Genomic DNA, 22,263 nt, shown 5'->3' with positions numbered 1-22,263 from the left:
CTTCATAAATATAAGTTACAGAAAAAAAATCTGACAACCTTAAAGAGGTGGTAGAAATTTTGAGAATCACTAAAATACAGCGTGTGCAACATTTTGTGCAAATCCATTTTTTTCTGGGTAAAATCAATGAAACAGTTGTTGCACTATCATTAAACCGTTTAACTCTACTCCGTTGCCTTACAGTATGTGTGGGAGGACAGTATCTTTGTATCCTCACTGTTCTGACCTGATTATTAGCCTTCTGACAGAAGTGGAATCTTTTTGGTTTGATGGCTTTGCATCCACAAATGCTGAGACAGCATCATGCCACTGAGAAATACGATGCAAGTCCTGTTAATGAATGCATGTTGCGGTCTCATTTCATTAACTGCGCACACAATTGAATACGTCATGCGGCATCACTTTCCATTTGGATGAGTGCCTGTGCAGCCGTAGGAGGCTGCAGTTTTATCTGCTTATGTACTTCAAGTAGAACTTGACTTTTAGTGAAACCGATGGTGTTCTGATAATTAAATCAACACTGAGATTTATTTATTGAGACTATGCATGATTGAATATAGTTTGCTTTCAAAGAGAAGGCGGTGCTGTGTCTAGAGCATGTGTGTGGTCTGTTCAGGGTGACTGCGTGTGGATTTTATCACAGTGGCTGAATGTCTGTGCACACCTCTGTGCATTAGTGTAACTGTGCGGTGTGGTAATCATTTAGATTCAGGGAGAGATCCACCCATTAGTGTCACATTGTGAACAGGCTGCTGTCCTCAGAATCACGTGCATGAGGACAACCTGAGCTGGCTAAGATACACAGTCCAAGTTAAATTACTTGGGAAGCACTTCAGTAGCTTTTGAAACATTAACCACAAATGGTGGAGTTTAAGCTTAGGGTCGCTACTGCTGCTCAAACAGGCAGGACCGGGGGAGGAGAAAATGGTTATTGTTTAAACATTGGTCTCATTTGAGCTGCTCCAGCTGTATCTACAGCGGATATGTGGGGCAAGTCTCCCCAAGGTAGTTATCATTTGTTTGTACGTGTGTGTGTGTGTGTGTGTGTGTGTGTGTGTGTGTGTGTGTGTGTGTGTGTGTGTGTGCGCATCATACTCAATACTGACCAGAGCTTTTGTTTACCTCAGCCTAAGAGAGAAGTGGGCTTTTATTTGAGTCTGACTATTATCAGAGTCACCACTTACATTCGATTTCCCCTTAAATATATTCTATAAGTGCCGGAGCTAGAAGACTCCTCTTTTCAGATTTTCTCCACTTTGCTGCTGTATGCTGCCACTGTATCCTGTTACTTCAGATTCAGGGCTTAAAGCCTGAGGTGGCATAATCTCATTCCTTCCTTAGAAAGCATTTGTTGTGAAACAGCAACTGTGTGGAGCTTTACTTACAGCACTTTGTCAATATACACTGAAATAGATTAAAGCAGTGTGAGGGGGGTGTTTTCTTTTCTACTTTACGGCAATAATTTACAATGTCAGTTATTACAGTTGTGTTAACTGTATTTTGTGTGTCCGTTGAATACTGGATTTTTTTCTGGCAGTTTTGTCATTATGCTTGCAAGCATCCGTGCATCTTCTTAATGTTCATAGTGAGCTTTTGAACTGGGGCCTGCTGCTGTTCACCTGCCTGACAGCAGAAGTTGTACAGATTTATGGAAGCTAATGGCAGTTTCCTAACTGGTGGGCTGTAGCCCAAATATGTTGCTCCACTCTGAGTGGATCTTGGATGGGTTACAAGCATATGGCTCCACTTTGTCCAAAAAAAAAAAAAAAAAGTTGGTCATATGGTTCTTCCAGGAGCAGAGACAGAAAAGAAACAAGTTCACGCCTTAACATAGCTAAAGTCCAAAATTATATGGAATATTTTACTAAGGCAAAGAAAAAAAAAACACCTACTTTGACTATTCTTTTCAATCATGTGTGTGTGTTTTTTTTTTTTTTAATTACCCGGCTTATTTACAGTTGTTTATAAAAATGTCAGAATTCTGCAGAGAGATCCGGAGTTGGATTGACCCAAATATTCCATGTGGAGCTGCAGTTTCTTAAACAGCTCAAGCTTTTACACATTTTGTAAATTAAAAGCATAAAACTACCTCTAGGTGTGCACACAATCAGAAATAGCAGTCAATTTTTGTCCCCGTAAGTAAAATCTAGTAAAGTAAACATGAAATATTAGAACTCAAGGCAGCTAAAACGTATATCAAGAAACAGTTTGTTTTCAGCCCAGTACTAAAGAAAATGAGATAATACATTCATTTTACCCTGATGAATGATTTTAAGGTATTACTCTTTCCTTATTCATTCAAGTTAAATGGAAAGCATTTAATACATTCTGGCAGTGGTTGCCACATAACTACATAGCACCGATGATGCCACGTAGCACTGATGTTCTAGGTTTAAATCTTTGGTCTTTGTTCTCCTTATGCCTCATGTTTTTTGCTTTCTTTTCCCTTTTTTTTTCCTTAGATGCTCCAGTTTTCTCCCACAGTCCAAAGATCAGGGATTCAGGGTTGGTTTCTGTAAGGCCTCCATCACGTAGGACTAGAGACTGGTTGGCAACTGACAGGAAAGCACTAGTCACCAGGGAAAAATGTGTATTCCCCAGCCGGTTGGTGCGTGGTTGCTGGCTGCCGCTGGGTGACATCTATCATAGAAAAATAGATGAAATCTGTTAAACAGAGGTACACGGTGCTGCACCAAAACCCTCCTTGCGATTCCTTGAAGACGCTGACTTGCAAACACTCGCTGACTAACCACTGAGCTAAAACTTGAAATAATGCAATGCAAACAAGAAAGTTCAAAGTGCATTCCCAGTTCTGAAAAAGTTGGGATGTTGTGTAAAAGGTAAATAAAAACAGAATGGACTTGCCAATCTCATAAAACCATATTTTATTCACAACAGAATATAGGAAACATAGAAAATGTACCATTTTAAGAAGATTATTATCTCATTTAAAATTTGATGGCAACAACATGTTTCCAAAAAGTTTGGATGGGGGCAACAAAAGGCTGGAAATGTAAGTGGCAGTATAAGGAAAAAGCTATAGGAACATTTTACAACTAATTAGACTAACTGGCAACAGGTCACATGATTGGGTACAGAAAGAGCATCTTAGAGAGGCAGAGTTTCTTAGACGTAATGCTGGGCAGAGGTTCACCAATCTGTAAAAAACTGTCTACAAAATCATAAAATTGCAAAGACTGTGAATATTTCACAGTCAACAGAACATAATATCATCAAAGGATTCAGAGAACTGCCACAAGGGTCAAGGCTGAAACTCAGTATTGGATGCTGTGATCAGCGTGTATGAAAAACATAATTCTATCATGGAAATCACTGCATATGCTCAGCAGCACAGATCACTGTGCCATCCACAGATGAAGGTTTACGCTCTATGATAGAAAGACGAAGCTATATGTGAACATGACTCAGAAACATCAGTTAAAAAACCTGCCCCTCTGCATCAGTGCCTATGGAATTGGCAGCTTGCACATCTGGAACAGGTTTCAGAGCGACACAGGTCCCGCCCAGATGACATCTTTTTCAGGAAAGGCCTTGCATATTTCGACAAGACAATGCTAAACCACATACTGCATCTGTTATAACAGCATGGCTTCACAGCAGAAGAGTCCGGCTGCTGAACTGCACAACATGAAACAAAAAGTACAACAAAGAAGACCCAGGACTGTTGAGCAACTAGAATCCTTTATCAGGCAAGAATGGGGCTCATTTGTCTCCTAAAAGTCAAATAGCTGTTCTCCTCAGTTCCCAGATGTTTACAGACTGTTGTTAAAGAAGAGGGGATGCTACACCGTGGTAAACACGGCCCCATCCCTGTTGTTGCCATCAAATTCAAAATGAGCTGCTTTTCCTAAAATGGTACATTTTCTCAGTTTAAACACGTGGGTTTATGAGTTTTGCAAATCAATGCATTCTGTATTTATTTACATTTTGCACAGCATCCCAACATTTACAGAATTGGGTGTGTACTTTGAATGTGGATGCTCTTCATTTTCGGTTTGCTTTGCAAAACCGTTGCCAAGACAGTCACTGATAGGTCTGTCGGCCTGCGTGACTGGGGCTTTAGCACTTTCATAGTGACAGCCAGCAACCACTTATAACCAGCTGTGGAATGCTCATTTACCCCTAGTTACTGGTCTTCAACCAGTTCTCCAACCAGAGTCTCGGCCTATGTGACTGGGGCCCTAGGTAGAAACAGAAGTGCTACGTTGCTGATAGATCTGGAGTACCTTCACTCAGTGAAGCTGTTTTTTCCCCAGCTCCTAAGCCCTAAGCCCTAAACAGGATAAGAAGCTAAGAGAATAGATGGATGAAAAATAACCCTGAATGAAACTTAAGCTCTTCTATGTGTCGACTTTACTATGATGAATGAGAGCAAATGTAAATTAAGCGGTTCGGAGCCAGTGATGTGACAGTAAACTCAGCAGGGGTCTTAGAGCTTGTACTGTAGTAGTGATGATAGGTAAAATTATCTTGGTAAAATTAGAAAGGTTAAAAACAACAGAAGATTTTTTTTCCAGAGTCCAAACAACCTACAGGCTTCACAGTATGATATTTTTGAGTTTGATATATTTTTGAGCAGCAGAGCTCACAGACAGAGGACATTGTGTCAGGCTGTTAATCACAGAAAAGGATGCAAAACTCAATTTCAAATAGCTTCCTCCAATTGTTCTAACTTTTGGCGTCCATTCTGTTGCATTATGTAGCAGACTCCACCCGTCCTGAGCCAGTTAATGTCACACAACCATAATTTATAACATTTATTTGCAGATATTTGTTGGCTCGGGCCTGGTGACTATAAAAGGTTGTGCCTATGATGCCACGGCTTGTTTTATGTGGCTTTAAAAGTGACCTCATACAGGAAACCACTAAAACAAACAGGGCTTCAGCTGGCACAGTCTGTGAAACCAGGGCTACAACGCAATGACAGAACAATTACTCTCTGTTAATATTGTGATAGCAATATCCAAAGGAAGTTGAGACACATGAGTACCTATTGAAGGAAACTCATAATTGCTAATTGGCAGGTTGGTTGTTTTCTGTACTTTATGGTATAGGCTCTCAAAGTGGGGTCCAAGACAGCGGGGTCTGCAACATAATTTTCTCTAAGTCATAAAAATGTTTTTATACGCTGACAAAAATGCACATCTACAGCAGACAGGGACCATTTGTGCCAATGAAATTTTTTTTGTCCAGAGCTCACAGTCACTTTAACAGTGCCATCAAACATTTCCAACATGGCATTGCTTTCACAAGAGGGCAAACCAGAACAATGGAAAGCGTGGCTACTTTTACTGTATAGGTACACGTATTTCAACATAAACTACACATCACAAAATAAACTAATGAAATAATTTGGGTGAGTCAGACAGAATGGCCCTACAGTAATTAGCTCTGCTGTAGAAACACACAACAACAAGTGTGTTTTTTCTCAAATAAATTAGTTTCTCATGTAAGTTAATAAGTTATTAAACAGCAGCAGGAATGATTTGCACTTATTGGCCAGCTAGGTAGCTGGTGAGAACGGGGACAAATTTGGCTGAGTCGACATTGCCAAGTGATGCTTGGCCCAAACCAGATGGTAATATCATTTTTGGTTTTAGTGACAACAGCACAGTGAGACCAAAATGCAGTATTTGTCTTCAGGTGCTAGTAAAGAAGTCACTCGAAAGGTCATAATGCTGTCAAGCTGAATCCAAATGCAATAAGACTGCCCTCTAGTTAGAATATATCATTCACGTAAACATAATTTAAAATACATTTTTGTGTTTAACACTGTGAATCAGTTCTGATGTGTAAAGACTGCAAATGTTTACAATAGGAACAGAGTATATATGATGTGAGTATGCTTATTCAGTGTTGGGATTAGGAGGAACTCCTCCTTCACTGTAAGAGTTCACTGGCCCTGAAAAGAACCTGCTTTGCTTTGTGGGATTTCACATTTCCCAGTAACATTTGTAAAGTAACACATTTGCTGTGTGTAGACTCACAGACACAACGGTGATCTCTGCCCTTTGGTAAGGCACTCAGTCGATAAGGTGGAACGTTTTGAACGTTCAGCAAATTCAGAGGCGGCAGAGCCGTGAGCTACAAGACTGTTCAGGATAAAAGGAGGTGCTGCAGGCACAGTGAGTGACCTTTTGACCTCCAGCATCCACCGGCTCTTTTGCAGACTATCATACATGATCAAAGACAACTTAGGATGAGAGCGGAGATGAGAGCTAGCTGTTGGCTGACCCTGTTGGACCGGGAGGTTAGTCAGTCAGGAAAGGAACTTCAGTATTCTTCCTTGAGTGTGCTAGCCCTTTCCTGTGTGAATAACAAATCCCGGAGGATGCCCACAGAAAGTCTCATTAGTGAGTCTGATCGTGAAGAGTCAGACGACATGAAAAGCTAGCATGCTCAGGTTGTGAGAGGTGTGAAGCACACAGGTTCACTCATATATGATGAAGAACATAGGGTACATTAAAATAATGTGATACCTCCTTAGAGTTTAAAAGAATTACAGGATCTGTGTGCAGTCGTTTTTTTTTACATATCACACATACTTTTAGATGAAAGCCTGTTACAAAGTCCTAACAGTGCAGACCAAATGTGTGTTGAGTGTTTTTAGCATGGCCCAAACAACAAGACACAGATCATTAACCTTAGATGAGACTCATTTTTCTGCTGCTAATGATGGCTTGCCTTCTGTATGAGTAACTAATGCTTTAAATCAACCAAATTAACATCAGTTACTGTAAAACGGCCTCGGCCAAGGCTTTTTATAAAGTCCGCTAACGGTAGTGATATAGACATCAATACTGTACCTACAACCTCCAGGGAAAATTGGCATTTATTGAATGCTCCTATAAATCTTACAAATTCATTCTGAGCTTTTTGCTGCAAAGCTGTCCCATGTGTCAAATAGAAAGAGCTCAAGCGTCACTTCTATTTTCACTTTGATGGCTGTGGCCTTAATTGTCCTTTTGGTTTTGTTTAGTTTCTTCTGGCTGACCCTGATTTGACCCAGCTCATAATTTAAGTTTTGGTTGAGCTACAGTATGTTGTTGCTCACATTTGGAAAAAAAAGAAATCGCACTACCCTTCTTCTCATTCTCATCACAGTGGACATACAGTTCAGAGTTGAAGGAAACCAGGGACACAATTTCAGGAAGTTTTCTTTGGCCTCTGAGAAAACCGGAGAGGAGATTTTTCTGCGATCCAATTTTAGCATCATCCGAGGTTTTGGAGTAGGCAGTGGGGGTGGATTAGGAGTCCCTGGCTGTAACCGCAACGTGTGTGTTTTTGTCTCTTGGCTGGATGCGGTCTGGGTCTCCAGCATGCAGGAAATTGTCTGTGTGGTCCAGCTAACAGGTGCTAGTTAACTCTCTTAGCCTGTCTCAATTAGATATAAATGTAAAATTGTAAATGTAATATAAATTTACAAATATCTCAAATATTTAAGCTGGCATTAAAGGTTTTTCCATTCTGAATTCCTTGGCTGTTCAGTTCCTCCTGAAAGCTTGAAAAACACTGTTCTTTGCTTCAGTCCCAACTGCAAGCAGGCTGTTGTACAGTGAGCTGGACTCTGCTGTGTGCGCATAGCATAAGAAACATGTTTTGTTGGATTATATGGTCAGAAAGTGTGAGCCAAGTGAATTTAATCTCAGAAATAATTCGTAATCATTCATAGATAGACTGCTATCTGACTCTTTCTGTGTCTTTCTCCTCCAGGGACCTGAAGAATAATTTGATAAGTACAGTGGAGCCTGGGGCCTTCCGTGGTCTGCTAGCTCTGAGGAGACTGTAAGTATGATGAAGCCTTGTAATAGCCTTCTCCAGGGGATGCGGGGAAAGTCCTTTGGCTTTAGAGACAATGAGAAAGAGCGTTGTAAAGTACAGAGCTGAAGAGTGGACTGAAGTGTTTAACTGGGGCAAAAGAGCTGCAAGTACTCTTTCAGACATTCACAAACTTTCTTTTCCTGAGCAAAGCTAACTCAGGACACGGAGTAGCAGTTAGTTAGCAAACTGACTCAGAAAGCAGTCAGCGTCACAATTGAATGCAGCTGCAGTTTGCTAACACGATCCACCGCTGGAACACTCACAATCGGACTGCTGCAACCCCTGGAGATGAGGATGAGGATTACTGACTGAGCCTGTGAGCCCCAGCACTCTGCTGGCGTGCTAACTGCCACCGGCTGATTACTGTTGGGTGACTGTGAGGTTTATCAGTTTGTTTGTTTTTTAAATGTATGAATTAAATCTACTGACAGTGAAGGGTTTTCATTGTCTAGTTGTTATGATGGTATTAAGCTTTACCCTCTTTGCCAACTGTTTTGTTCTTCAGTGGACCTTCTGAACAGAGCTGGGGGAAGTATTTTTAAAATCCAAGAGAAAAATGTAACAATGGCATAGCTACAAGACAGGAAGTTATATTTGTTTTTCAAAATAAAAATCCTATACTGATATTGTCATGCAACTCTCGCCCTGCAGTCCACTGGAATCCTTTCGGCCACCATAAACTGCTGGTCATACTAAACTACAGTCGTGGTAAAAAGAAGGTACACCATCTTTAAATGTAAAAATTAAATTTACCTAAAAATCACAAAGTCAGATAACCAACAACACATGACATAATAAAAGTCAAATGCTCTGATTAACTGATCACCTCTAGAAATACAGAGGTTTTGGGAGTTTGCTGGTCTGGCGCGTCCAGGTGTGTTAACACAGTGCCAATGTCCCAGTGAGGACACACATCAGCAATGATCTTAAAGAAGCAGAGCAGTTGTTACTGCCCATCAGTGTGGAAAGTGTTCCAAACACTTTGATGTCCATCGTTCCGCAGTGGGAAAATTATTCACAAGTACAAAACATTCAAGACAGGAGTGAATGCCCCAGCAAATTCACACTGTGCAGTGCAGAAATTGGAAATAAATTAAAAAAAAAAACATTACTCTTTACTGTATATACCTCAATTAATATGTTACTGACGGTACAGTCAGAAAAAAAAACTGATCAAGTATGGCTTGTTTGGAAGGGTTTCCAGGAGAAAGCTTCTTCTCTCTAGAGAGAACAGCGTGGTTTAGGTTTGCAAAGTTGCATTTAAAAAAAACCCACAAGACTTGTGGAATGATGTCCTTTGGACAGATGAGACCAAAGTGGAGCTTTTTGGCTATAAAGCACAGCACCACGTTTGCTGAAAACCAAACGCAGCATATCAGCTGTGCATAAATGAATGCCTGTAAACTGAAACAATGTTGTAAAGACGTGTGGGCCCAAATTCCTCAACAATGATGTGAGAGACTGATAAAGTCATATGGAGAGTGATTACTTCACATTATTGCTGCTAAAGCGGGTTCTACAAGCTACTGAATCACTGAGTTTACATAATGATATGGGTAATATGCCATGTGTTCTTGTATTTAAATACTGTAAGTTTAAGAGCTGGTAAGGATTATGTCCTGCTACATGAGACCTCAGAACTGTCAGAAGGTGTGCTTTCTTTTTGCCATGACTGTAAGTAAGGCTGTAGTGACGAGGCTGTGTTTTATTGCCCATATGTAAACTTTCTATGCATGAAAATTAGATTTTATTTTTGAAAACTTTGAATGTTGCTGCCTTACTGGTGTTAAAACATGACAGTATGCTTATAGAAATGGATTCGTACCATTTCCTATTTTTAAGTTATGCATCTTTTAAAATTACAGCAAAACTTTAAATGTTTTACAGACTTAATTGAAATGTAAATACTCAAAAAAGCAATCAAAGTATTAAAGTTCGATTTTTGTTTTTTGCTGATTTCTTCTCTTTGGGTAATTCTCTTGATAGTTACCCTTGTCCTTTCTACATATAGGCTTAGGGAATGAGTGACATGATTGCAGCCTGATAGTTAGTGGGATCTGGTTTGGCAGGGATGTAAACAGTGAGTTAGCTGCGCTGATTCGGGGCGCGTGTGCGCAAGGCTTGGAGAGCAGCGGAGTGCTAATTTAAGTGCTCCCCAACTGGTGATTATTCGAGTGCTCTGCTTATTTTCCCACAGCTGCTCCAGCAAAGCAGCTCTTTAATTACAGAGTGTGAGGGCATGGAGCCACGGACGCGACAGCGCTCAGCCCCTCGCACATGGAAGCCCAGTGCATTTGCACGCGTTTGTGCATTTCGGGTTCTGTGTGCCAGCAATGGTTATGTGACGAGTAAAAGGTCAGGACAGATATTCCAGGAAGTTGAATAGGCTTTACAGCTGTTTAAGTTCTCTGTGCAAGCAGGCATGAAAACACGGATATATTGCTTTCTGGTCGGCTCATATTTCCAATTGTTCAACACAATAATATCAGTAAAGTGTGTTCTTCTTTGCCTTTTTGTTCATATAGGGACCTGTCCAACAACAGGATTGGCTGCCTCTCCTCTGAAATGTTTCTTGATCTGGCTAACCTCTCAAAATTGTGAGTAATCCCCTAAATTGGAAACATGCCTTGCACCTCTTTATCCTTAATACACCGAATCTGCAGAGTTTGATGTGATGTTTGATGTGGTTTCAGTGATATATGAAAAAATACAGTAGCAAGGACTTTCTGGATGTGAGGAGTGACCTGTTTCTCTGTGTGTGTTTTATCCCCAAAACAGGAATTTATCCGGGAACATCTTCTCCACTCTGACCACGGGACTCTTCACACCCCTAGTTTCTCTCAGAGTGCTGTAAGAAAAACACATGACGCGATCGATTTTGGTTATCTATGTCTGGGTTACAAAAACATTTACTTGTTTGTTGTAGTTCAGGACATAGTTGCAGTGAGCTACAGGCTGTTTTCACTGCAGTTAGTTTGGCTTGTTATAGAAGGAAAAGCACAAGTGTCACTAATGACATTAGCAACAGCAATGCAGCGCACACAGTAGGTGGGAAGTCTTGCCAGTGAGTAACCATAATACCTGCAACTGCCATCCAGAAATGGGGTGAACCTACCATCAGTTTTATGAGCTAGACCTGTTTTTCCTGTTCTGGCATCAAAGACCTGCTGGATGAATAAAGTCCTGAACACGAGCACACAGGTTGTAACTGTATGCTCTATTCTCACCAGACACTTCAGCACTGAGACTTTGTTCTGTGACTGTCAGCTGGTGTGGCTGCTCGCCTGGGCTAAACGCAACTCCGTAAAGATTGGCAATGACACAGTCTGCGTTTTCCCGACCCACCTTCACGGCCTGGAGTTTCGCAACCTACATAAACAGCAGCTCAAATGTGGTAAGGATTCAGCAGCCATAATGGTGTCAATGTAAGAAATACTTAGAATAAAAGAAAAAATCACTACAGACCTCCAAACTTCATGTGGCCTTCAGATTAGCTCAAGACCAGTGTGTAGAGAGCTTCATGGAATGAGTTTCTATGGCCAAGCAGCTGCATCCAAGCCTTACATCATCAACACAATGCAAAGTGTCAAATGCAGTGTTGTAAAGCACGCCGCCACTGGGCTCTAGAGCAGTGGAGATGTGCTCTCTGGAGTGATGAATCGCGCTTCTCCATCTGGCAATCTGATGAACGGTACTTGTCTGACTGCATTGTGCCAAGTGTAAAGTTTGGTGGAGGGGGGGTTGTTTTCAGGAGTTGGGCTCGGCCCCTTAGTTCCAGTGAAAGGAACTCTTAATGCTTCAGCACACTGAGACATTTTGGACAGTTTGGGGATGGCCCCTTCCTGTTCCAACATGACTGCACACCAGTGCACAAAGCAGGTCCATAAAGACATGGATGAGTGAGTTTGGTGTGGACGAAATTGACTGGTTTACACATAGTCCTGACCTCAACCTGATAGAACACTTTTGGAATGAATTAGAGCAGAGACTGTGAGCCAGGCCTTCTCATCTAACATCAGTGTCTGACCTCACAAATGTGCTTCTGGAAGAATGGCCAAAAATTCCCATAAACACTCCTAAACATTATGGAAAGCCTTCCCATTAGAGTCAAAGCAAAGGGTGGGCCGACATCATAATAAACCCTATGGATTAAGAATGGGATGTCACTCAGGTTCATATGTCTGTGAAGGCAGACGAGTGAATACTTTTAGAAATATAGTGTATGTACAAGTAATCCCTGTGAGCCAAAAGCTTAGGCTACACACTGGACATGATACAACCAAGGGACAACTCTGTATTCCCTGACTGGATGCAGTGGTTCCTGGTAACGAGATGAAATCAGTCACAAAGAGGGTGCCACACCAAAATCCTTCTTGTGATTGCTTTGGTTGCTCCCAGATTGCTTCAGTTGCCTGTAGTTTGCATGGAAGGTGCCAATTTGCCTGCAGGCGCTCACAGGAGTCAAAGAATAAAATTACAAAACTGGAAATTAATATAATAGGACCACTTTAAAGTGATAATAAGGAATAGATATTTAAACACTATTTTAAGCTTACATTTATTTTATCAGTAGTGTTGAATGTAGTTCACTAGCTTGCACACAGGTGGTCACTGAACAAAGAATCTGTAATGAGGTTTTCTTTTTTGGTAGCAGTGACATAACAACACACATTATGCCTGTTCTCAGTAACCGGAGAACACTGCAGTGTTTCATTTAACCTAAATAAAACTGTGAGTCATTCATTGTAGCACTGAATTTGTCACCAAAGATGATATCCCACAGTCCCCAAATAATGCCCCATTTAATTAGCACTTTTTTAAATTTGTTAATTAATTGAGTCCACCTGTCATCCCAGGTGTAAATTAGTCCTTCAGTAAAAGGCCTGAATGAAAGCCAGCAGGTCCCTGAGTTTAGTAATTGACTGTCTGACAGATGTTTACGGGGAGAAAATATGCGAAAAGTATTATTTTTGTCAGCAGGGCATAATCTCATTGTTGATTATTATAAAGAAATACAGTGACAATATTTAGCTTAGTTTCTTATGCACAAGAATGATCTTTGCCTGCTTGCTAACACTGTAATTAAAGGTGCTATACACAACATTACAAAGAGCGCTTGGATGTGGCACTGGAGCATCATAATCTCCAAATCCAAAACAAATTTACAGCCAGAAAGGTCCTGCAAATAAGAGTCAAAGCAGTCAGCAAAGCAGATGGACAGAAGACAGATTTGAAGTGAAGTTCACTTAAATTATGCAACTCAAATAAGGGTAACATTAATAAAATGCAGTTTTTTAATGAAGTATTTGATTTTTTGTGCCAGCGACACTCCAGACTGATTTGATTTCAGGTTCACTCTCATAGTCTCGTTGTTCTAAATGCTGGGAGGGGGGATCGGTGTCAGTCACATCCCTGTGACTTTATTCTCTCCTAACGATGCCATTTTTCTATTGTAACTCTTACAAATTAAATTGATAACTTAAAAAAAAATAACTACATACAGAGAATTACTTGCATGATTTTCAGACCATAAGAGTAATCTTACAGACTAACATCTAAACCTATTTTTAAAAGTTTGTAATATTACTTTTTTATTTTAGGTAACACTTCATAATACGGCCCACAACTAAGACTTTAAGTACCCTGTAATTACAAAGATGCAACCAGTAAGTAAATTAAAGCCAACTGAGGCCATAAGTACCCCATACCAGGGAACTTACAGCAGAACTTAAATTTACTTAACGGGGTTCATCCCTGTAAAATACGTGCACTTACTGCCTTAGTCATAGGCTGTATTATGAAATGTCAACCTTATTGTGTTTTTATTTATTTATTTAGCTTTCTGACAACTTTACACTTTGTTTGTGTTTTGTTTTTTGTTTGTTTGTTTTGGTGACATAAGAAACTTTAATATCACCAACATTACATTATCAAGAAGGCCATGAAAACACAATTAAGTAGAGCTATTTGGATGATGGGTTTCCCCCTTCACTGTTATCTCTCCACCTACTGTGAACTGTTTGACAAGCTTAACATGAGCCAATGATTACTGCAGATTTGCTAGACAGAAAATTGCAGGCAAAGATTGCCTCATAAAAGTGTTCTTGTGTGGTCTATGGCCTGTTAGGCACCACCTGTTCATCTGGCATCAGTATCCTTAAAAGGAGGAAGGAGCTACAAGATTTGCTGGTTTCTCTATTCCTCAGTTAGTAATAAATGTGCTATTCTCCTGCCTGACTCATACGTCGATGCCAAAGCGCCTTCAGTAAAGCATAAAGCTGCTAGTCATTCTGTTGAAGCCAGTGGTTGAAGACTGTTACACCACAAGTGTAACAGGAGTTGCGAAGTGTGAAAATGTCTAAATAGAGAAAAAAGATTGCATTGCATGCTGCTGGAGTTAAAGATTTTGTCTCAAGAGCCTGCTAAATTTGTGGAAAAGTCATTTTGACATGCACATTGGACTTTTAAGACCAAATATGAGTCTAAGGGGTGAAAGATTAAGACAGATGTGTTGTCTATCAGCTTTGGGTGTATTAAACCGAGTTCTTTAAGCAGATAAAATGTTCTCTTTGCTGGACTGGAAGCTGTTAGCAACAGTGAGAGAAATCCAAGAGTCTTTACTTTCTTTTTTTTCTGAAAGACTGGTTACAGGCAGGCAGCCTCCCCCTGCCTCCCTCCATCTTCCCTCCGTTCCTCTATCTCCCTGCTCCGTGCTGCTGTCCACAGGGGAATTGTATCTCATATGTGATAGAATCATCCTCCTCTTCTCCTTACATCTGCCTCACGCAGGGGATATTGCACTGGAATGAGAAAATCATTGTTTAGTGCTGGTGTATGTCTGTGTGTGTATGTGTGATGTGAAGGGACGTTGCATTTAGATGCACTGTACGCACAATGTGAAATAGTTTGCCGAAAACTAATGTATCCATGTGCAGCATACATATCTCTCCCCTACAGTTAGCATTTTTGCAGTGCCATCCAGACACTGCAATGCAGACATTCTGAAGTAATTCTATGAAATCCTAACTGTATGTGTTTTTCATTTACAAAGAACAAGCCAAACCAATTACAGGGTAATTCTGCTTAGTCAATGGACAAAGAGCCATGAGTGGAATCCAGTGGCAGGACAAGAAGCACTGCTTTTAGCCCATAAAGCATCCATTATAGGATTACAATGATAAAGTCCCAGTCTCAACCATGCTTGGCTTCATACCCTTCTCCACAGTACAGTACAACTCCATCGTACAGTACCTTATTCATTCACTTGTGTAGCGCTCTAACAACCATATTTTAAATGTTATTTGATGGTTGTTATTTGCATATATGGCTACAGTTTGTGAGGGAAATTTTTACAGCAATGTGAACATCACTCTGCACCTGGTGCCACATTCTTCTTATCAAGAAAAATGATGGGCTGAAATAGAATAAAATTCAAAGATCCAATCAAAAACTATTTCTCAAGTGAGATTTTCCCCTCATTATTTTTATGAAAATTTGTCACTGAACATGAATTTGTTTCTCTCTCCAGTTGCTCCTGCATGATGGATTGCAGATGTTTGCACCATGCATTCCAGCAACGAGCCCCCATCCCTCCAGCGAAATAGGCTGGGTTCTGCCTGCAAATGAGGGAGAACGGAAGAGTGCATGCAGCTTCCTTAGGAGATCAGGTGCTTCCTGTGTTGGGGTCAGGGATGTCTTTTTGATGGACTCCTGGTTCTTTAACACTGCTGGGAAGAGAGCAACAGCCCAGACATAAAGTGCAGGACTAACATGGCATGTTATACTCTGCCTAACAAGACCCTGCTTTCTATAGCAGTTTTTATTGCATGATGACACAGTAGTGCAACTGCACTTTATGGGTATCATGTCATTAAATTGAATTTCATGTGCAGCATTATGTCTCTTAGCCTGTGGTGTGACTCCAATAATTCAGTGATGCAAAAATATCATGAAATATACCTCAAGATGGTCTGTCATATAAGTCTTTGATGTTCAGTCACGCACCTCTTTTAAAAGTTGCTTTGAAAAGGGATAATGAAGTGACTATACAAATAGACATAGAATTCATGTGTCAGTTTGAGAATATGTTTTATATGTTTTATTTTCAAAACAGCTTTGGTATGGATCCAAATCCAATCCAAGTGTGTGTGAATAAAGTAAATGTAGCAATAAAGAAAATAAATCCTCTAGAGGGGCACTGATCCATACCAAGTGTAGGATACAGAAGTTGGCCTAGAGTTTAAAAATTGCTTTTGATTAATATCTTTAAAAAAAATAAAATAAAAGTAATTGCTCAAATAACCATGTGATGGACTGGTGACCCGTCCAGGGTGTACCCTGCCTCTTGTGCGCTGACAGTTGAGATAGGTTCCAGGCCCCCCGCGACTATGAATTGGATAAGTGGTTAAGAAAATGGATGGATGGATGATTTCTCAAATTGATGAATTGAATTTGCATTTGAATGATGCAGCAGCAAGAGCTCTGAATGACTTGAACCAACACACACAGTTCCTTCTGAATGTCTGACGCTCCTGTTGTCGCTCTCTTTCTGTCTGACTTGGACAGTTAATGTAGTGATGTCTACATTAACAGCCTAAAAGCTAGAACGTTTTAATATAAATGTAAAACTGCTAATTAAAATAAAGTTAAGAGGAATCACCATCTTGTGGTGTTATGCCTTTGGCAAGCAGTCAAGTTGCAGTTTATATGGATGTAAAGTCCCACCACAGCATTTCAGTCGAGGTCAGTCTGAGGTCTGGACTTTAATGGGCCATTGCAACTCTTTTCTTTTTCAGCCATTCTGTTGTAGATTTGCTGGTGTGCTTGAAATCATTGTTCTGTTGCAAATCCAGTTTCAGCCAAGCATTAACTGTTGGACAGATGGCCTCACATTTGACTCTAGAATACTTTGATATACAGAGAAGTTCATGTCAACTCAAAGACTTTTACTGTTTTCAGCACCTGTGGCACTGTGCATTCTGACCAAACATTTCCACTTTGGTCCCAGCTTAACAAAAGGGCCTTATTTCAGAACTCTTGTTTCAGTGCAACTTTGCAAACAGACATAAGCCGTGCTGCCATGTTCTTTTTTTTTTTTTTTTTAGAGACGAAGTCAGGAGAGAGGTACAACAGTGAGTGTCTACAGTCATCTGTAAAACACAGTGGACGCTCTGTCATTGGCTGCATTTCAGCCAGTGGTGTTGGAGATCTGGACAAACTGATGGAATTATGAATGGAGAAGAGTACCATCAGATTTTGATCCATCATGCAACACCATTTGGAAAGTGTTTGACTGGCAACAGCTTTAATTTTCAGCATGACAATGATGCCAAACACATTGCCAATGCAGTAAAAGTATACCTGGATAGAAAAACACACAGTGGAGCACAATCAGTCATAGCTTGGCCTGTGTTGAACAATAAATTGAATTTTTCAAGCTCATTAGAATTGTGCAAACTCTGTTTTTGTCTTTTGTTCCTTTTAATTTGCAAATGTTTCGGTAAATCGCTGCAGTACATCTATGACAGACTGAGCTGTTTCAGTTGAGTTAAAGGTGTTGATTTTAGAGCAGGAGCTTTTCTTTTTCCTCGGTTGTTACCCTTAATCGTGGACAGTGATGCTGGCAGCTTCCACTTTGTGGCAGGCTGGAGCCCTGGTGGTTCCTGGGGGTTGTTCTTGAACATCACAGCCAATTTCACACCAATCTGAGGGTAACAGTTTGGGTCTCCTTCCAGATTTTGGCAAAGTGATGACAGATGCAAATAAGTTTAAAAATGTTGTTTAAACTGATGATCCTGGAATCTGCAGTTGTTTAGAAATGGCTCCAAGAGACCTTGCCAATGTATGTAAATCTACAGTTCTTAGGTCTTCGCTGAGTTCCTTGGACTTTCCAATTGTTCAGAGTGCTGTCAATACAGTCTGTGCTAACAAGCAAATCCTTTTGGCTGGCAAAGAGAAACTACCAGAACTAGTCAATTATGATCACTACCAAGAAGTTATCAAGCTATGGCCTTGTCAAGTTAAAAGATATTGTAGAACCTTCAGCACCATTTATTAAAAGATTTAAGTAATTGTATGTATATATTGGTGCCTATATGTGATTTTGACCCTGCTACAGTACATTGCTTATGTACTCTAAATCTTGCACATATCATTATGTCTCTGTCCCTGTCTCTGAGTTCCTTTTTGTGTCCTACACACACACTCAAACCCATAGCCAACAATTACATTTTGCTCTGACAGTGTTCAATGGGCAAAGGCAAGCAGCCACACTCTGATCCTTGGCTCAAAGTGTTGTTTCAACAGTGTCAGCATCAGGCAAGTCAACAGTCAATGGCCCCGTGCTGTTTCTGCTGTGTATCATGCAGAGGAGATAGCAAAGCCTCATCTGCTGCTACTGTCATAGAGTCTCAACAATCTAACAGGGTCATCAAGCAATTACACTGAGATGTCATCACGGAGGAGCCAATATTAGTGACCAGTTTTTAAAGTCGCTCTCAAAAGCATGTCACTTTTAATTATACACCTATGATTATCAACTACTTATGTAGAAAGCTGAGGTCAGAGCTCTGCTTGTGTTAATAGCTGTGATTGCCCTGTGGGTTCTTTGTTACAATAAGTAATATTGCTAGCTACTCAGTGCTACTCAAGGGAAATGTCAGCTTGTGAACTTAGTCATTCTGCTACCACCTGGCATGGATCTTTCAGTGTTTTCGTCTTTCAAACGGATACATCGAACAGTAAAAGAGTTTATGAGCCAGATACTGAATTGCCTGACTGCAACACAAACAGAGGCAAAGTGCCTGCTTACATTGCTCTTTGGAGCATGTCCAAGGAATCTGAATTAAAATGGAATGCAGTGATTTCCTGATCATTATGTTGTGCTTATATTTACAAGGTCTCTTTTTTCCAAACAGGTTCAAACTATGAGCAAATTTCCAATGTAGAACACTGAGCTGTCACGGCACCATTCTATGACTGCCAAAATAGGCAGCACTGCTCTCCATGGGTTCAGCATGATTAGAGACATTACAGTGTGTTGTATATCGTATTTCAATAGTATGGTTAGATCAGTCACTTTCCAAAAAAAACAAAACAAAAAAAGAACAGCACCATATTCTGGCACTAGACTAAACACTCCCATGGCTTCTAATCTCCTCCCAGTTGTAGCCTTTTTTCTTTGGCAAAAAGGCCTGATGACCTGGCCAGCTGCAGGGTAGGTAAGCCTGTTGCTGGCGTTGCGGTCGGCTTCCTATGTGAACATTTTAGGAGTCAAGGAGAGTCCAGGGGAGCGCCCTAGGCCGTTCTCCTTTATCAGCTGCTGCTCGTCTCGCTCAGCAACAGCAACACCGTGTGTGAAGGATGGGGGAGGGGTGTGACCTTGACAAAATGTGGGTGCTCAATTTCTGTGTGTTGATAATATTTTGGGGGCATGCGTGTGTTTGTGTGCGCGATTGGCCTGAGAGGAAATCATGTGTTTGTGGTGGAATGTGAAGACCTGATATAAGCCAGATTTTAATCAGATTTTGTGATGTTGAGTTTGTAGAATTCCCTAAATTTTTGTCTTTTTGTCTCAAAGATAGAAGAGTGAACTCTTCGCTCCCCCCCCCCCACCCCCCAAGAGATGGAGAAAAAGGGAAGTTTTGCAAGCTCACCATTCTCTTTTAAATCTCCTTCATGTTTCAGATGGACCTTTGGAAATGCCCCTCTTTCAGCTCATTCCCTCCCGGAGGCAGCTTGTTTTTCGTGGTGACCGCCTCCCCCTGCAGTGCACCGCTTCCTACTTAGACCCATCAGTGGAGCTGCTGTGGCGTCATAATGGCCACATCGTGACCACGCAGGAGGATGGGGGCATCTACGTGGAAGAAACCCTCCTTCACGACTGCTGCCTGCTCACAAGGTGCGCACAGCGGAGAGGGGAGTAGGGAGAGAGGAATGGATTGGGAATATGATGTGAGAGCTGATTAGCTGCTGACTGACCCTCCAACTATGCACATGCAGTCATAATCCACATACAAATATGCTGATGCATATTTCGTCCAAATATTATGCGTGTGTTTACTTATTCGACATCCACTTTCACAGGAGAAACACGTGCAGATGCAAAATATGTGCACACACAGAGAAACCCTTCCTCTCGATCTCTCACTCACTCATAGACGCTGTGATTTACCTTTTGTTATTGCCGCCCTTGATAAGGATCTGAAAGGACAGGGCAAAATTGGCTTGGTACAGTGCCAACACCTCAGAGCAATCGGCGGCCCGTCTCTAGAGGTTGGCCGTCCAGCCGCTCCCCGAGCACTCACTGATCACACGTTAAGAGGAACAGATGCTGAATCATAATTGCGGTGATAAATTAAGCCAGCAAAACTGGCTTTTGTGCATTTTTAAAAATTTATTTATATAAGACATTGCCTCAAACCTCCATCCCCTTCCTGTCTTTGTTGTTTTAGTTGTCTGCACCGTGTATGGGTGTGAGCATGTACTTCTCTATTTGTGTCTTTGAGTTAATGTTTTTGACGTAATGCTGTGGCAACAGGGCTCAGACACAAGAACACATTGCTGGTGATTGCTTTAACTGCTGCCTTTTCTTACTTGGCCTCTCTAACATAAATATTGATGGAGTGCTGACAGAAATATGTTTCCCTGTGTCAACAGGGCCAGAACGCCTCTTGTTGTGTGGCTTATTTGGCAACAGCAGCACCAGCTTTTCCGTTCCATTACTGGGACGGTTTACCATTTCCTCTGCTGCAAATGCCACTGATAGTCAGTATTTTTTTTCTTTTATTATGTGCAAACTCATTGGTAAATAGTCATTCTCGGTGATCCCTGTGGTGAATGCACTAATTAGATTAAAGGTAGCGTGGGCGCTTTTAGTGATGTATCGGTGTCTTTGTGTCTCAGTGGTAACGAATGTTTTAGGTTCATTTCAATCAAGGTATTCATCATTCGGGATCAATGCAATACTTTGTCTCTCTCAGCTCTCTGCTGCAGCATGCTGGCACAATGCTGAGGTCCTTGTGCTTGAATAGTTTGACATCATCCAGCTTTATACGCTCTTAATTACATTTTAATGAGAAATATTGCACTTTTCTTTATCCACTAGACATTCTTTGGTGCCTTGTACAGCTTGTTTTGCAGATTAAGATTTCTAAATGCCAAATACTGTATAATCAGCTTAATATTATAATGCATTATGCTGCATGGATTTAACTACCTACTAGCATATTAACTAGTGAAATTAATATCCAGTCATAAAATGCTCCTTAAGCCTCATTTATGGTCACTTGTGTCAGCTGTGACATCATCACCTTATTCATCTATGCTGCTGCATGAGGCACTCTGGATTTCCTAAATGATAGCTGTAGCAGCTCAGGAAAAAAAAACCTCAGCATCAGTTTTCTCCACAATGTCTCCTCTTTTCCTTTTCCAGTTGTCGTTCTGCTCCTAAAATGCTGTAAGTCTGAAAACTGCGATAAAGATCAGTCCTCTTATACACTTGTGTCTCCAACTCTGCTGCTCGTGTACACACATGTTGAAGATGGTGACTAGTGCAGCTGCTGCAATAGCTCTGTCCCGACTAGTTGATAAGAAAAGCAGTACGAATCAGGTATGGAAGTACAAACCCAATTGCAAGAGGCTGGAAAAGTGCATCTTACCAAAAAGAATCAGCTGGAGGAACATTTTGCAACTAATTAGGTTAATTGGCAACAAGTCAGGAATACTGTTGGGTATAAAAAAAAAAGCATCTTAGAGAGGCAGACTTTCTTAGAAGTAAAGCTGGGAAGAGGTTCACTAACTGCATGTCTATGGGAGGAAACCCATGCAGACACAGGGAGAACATCCAAACTCCACACAAAAAGGCCTGGCTAAGGTGGATTTGAACCCTGACCTTTTGTGCTTTAAGGTAACAGTGCTAACCACCACGCCACTGTAGTTTCAGAATAATCTTCCTCAATATAAAATGGTAAAGTCTTTGCATATCTCATCTACAGTACATAATTTTATCAAAAGATTCTGGAAAACTGAAGAAATCTCTGCGAACAAGTGATATTCCAGCCCTCAGGCGGCACTACATTAAAAACAGGAATGATTCTGGGCTCAGCAACACTTCTAGAAATCACTGTCTGTGCAGGTTAAAGCTCTATCATGCAAAGAAGAAGCCACATGTGAACATGATCCAGTGACACCACCATCTTCTCGGGGCCAAAGCTCATTTGAAATGGACAGAGGCAAAACTGATCTGTGGTCAGACAAATCGAAATTTGAAATTCTTTTTAGAAAACATGGAGAAAAGAGGAGAGGGACCGTCTGGTTTGTTGTCAGCGCTCACTTAAAAAGCCAGCATCTCTGATGGTATGAGGGTGCATTAGTGCCTGTAGAATTGGCAGCTTGCACATCTAGAAAAGTCACCATCACTAC

At 40.9% G+C, this 22,263-nt stretch overlaps 1 protein-coding gene across 1 annotated transcript in view; it reads left to right on the top strand.

The window, feature by feature from the left end:
• The window catches only part of adgra1b (adhesion G protein-coupled receptor A1b), a 165,805-nt gene that overhangs the window by 25,251 nt on the left and 118,291 nt on the right, over positions 1–22,263 (top strand). Inside the window, exons 3-7 of the mRNA XM_030748152.1 lie at positions 7,735–7,806; positions 10,368–10,439; positions 10,621–10,692; positions 11,073–11,236; positions 19,528–19,741. Coding sequence (XP_030604012.1) covers positions 7,735–7,806; positions 10,368–10,439; positions 10,621–10,692; positions 11,073–11,236; positions 19,528–19,741 — 594 coding nt within the window. The remainder of the gene's footprint in view (positions 1–7,734; positions 7,807–10,367; positions 10,440–10,620; positions 10,693–11,072; positions 11,237–19,527; positions 19,742–22,263) is intronic.

Source organism: Archocentrus centrarchus, chromosome 15 (genome assembly GCF_007364275.1).
Source record: "Archocentrus centrarchus isolate MPI-CPG fArcCen1 chromosome 15, fArcCen1, whole genome shotgun sequence".
Taxonomy (NCBI): Eukaryota; Metazoa; Chordata; class Actinopteri; order Cichliformes; family Cichlidae; genus Archocentrus; species Archocentrus centrarchus.
Note: the sequence above shows the minus strand (reverse complement) of the source record. Positions and strands in the feature narration are given on the sequence as shown.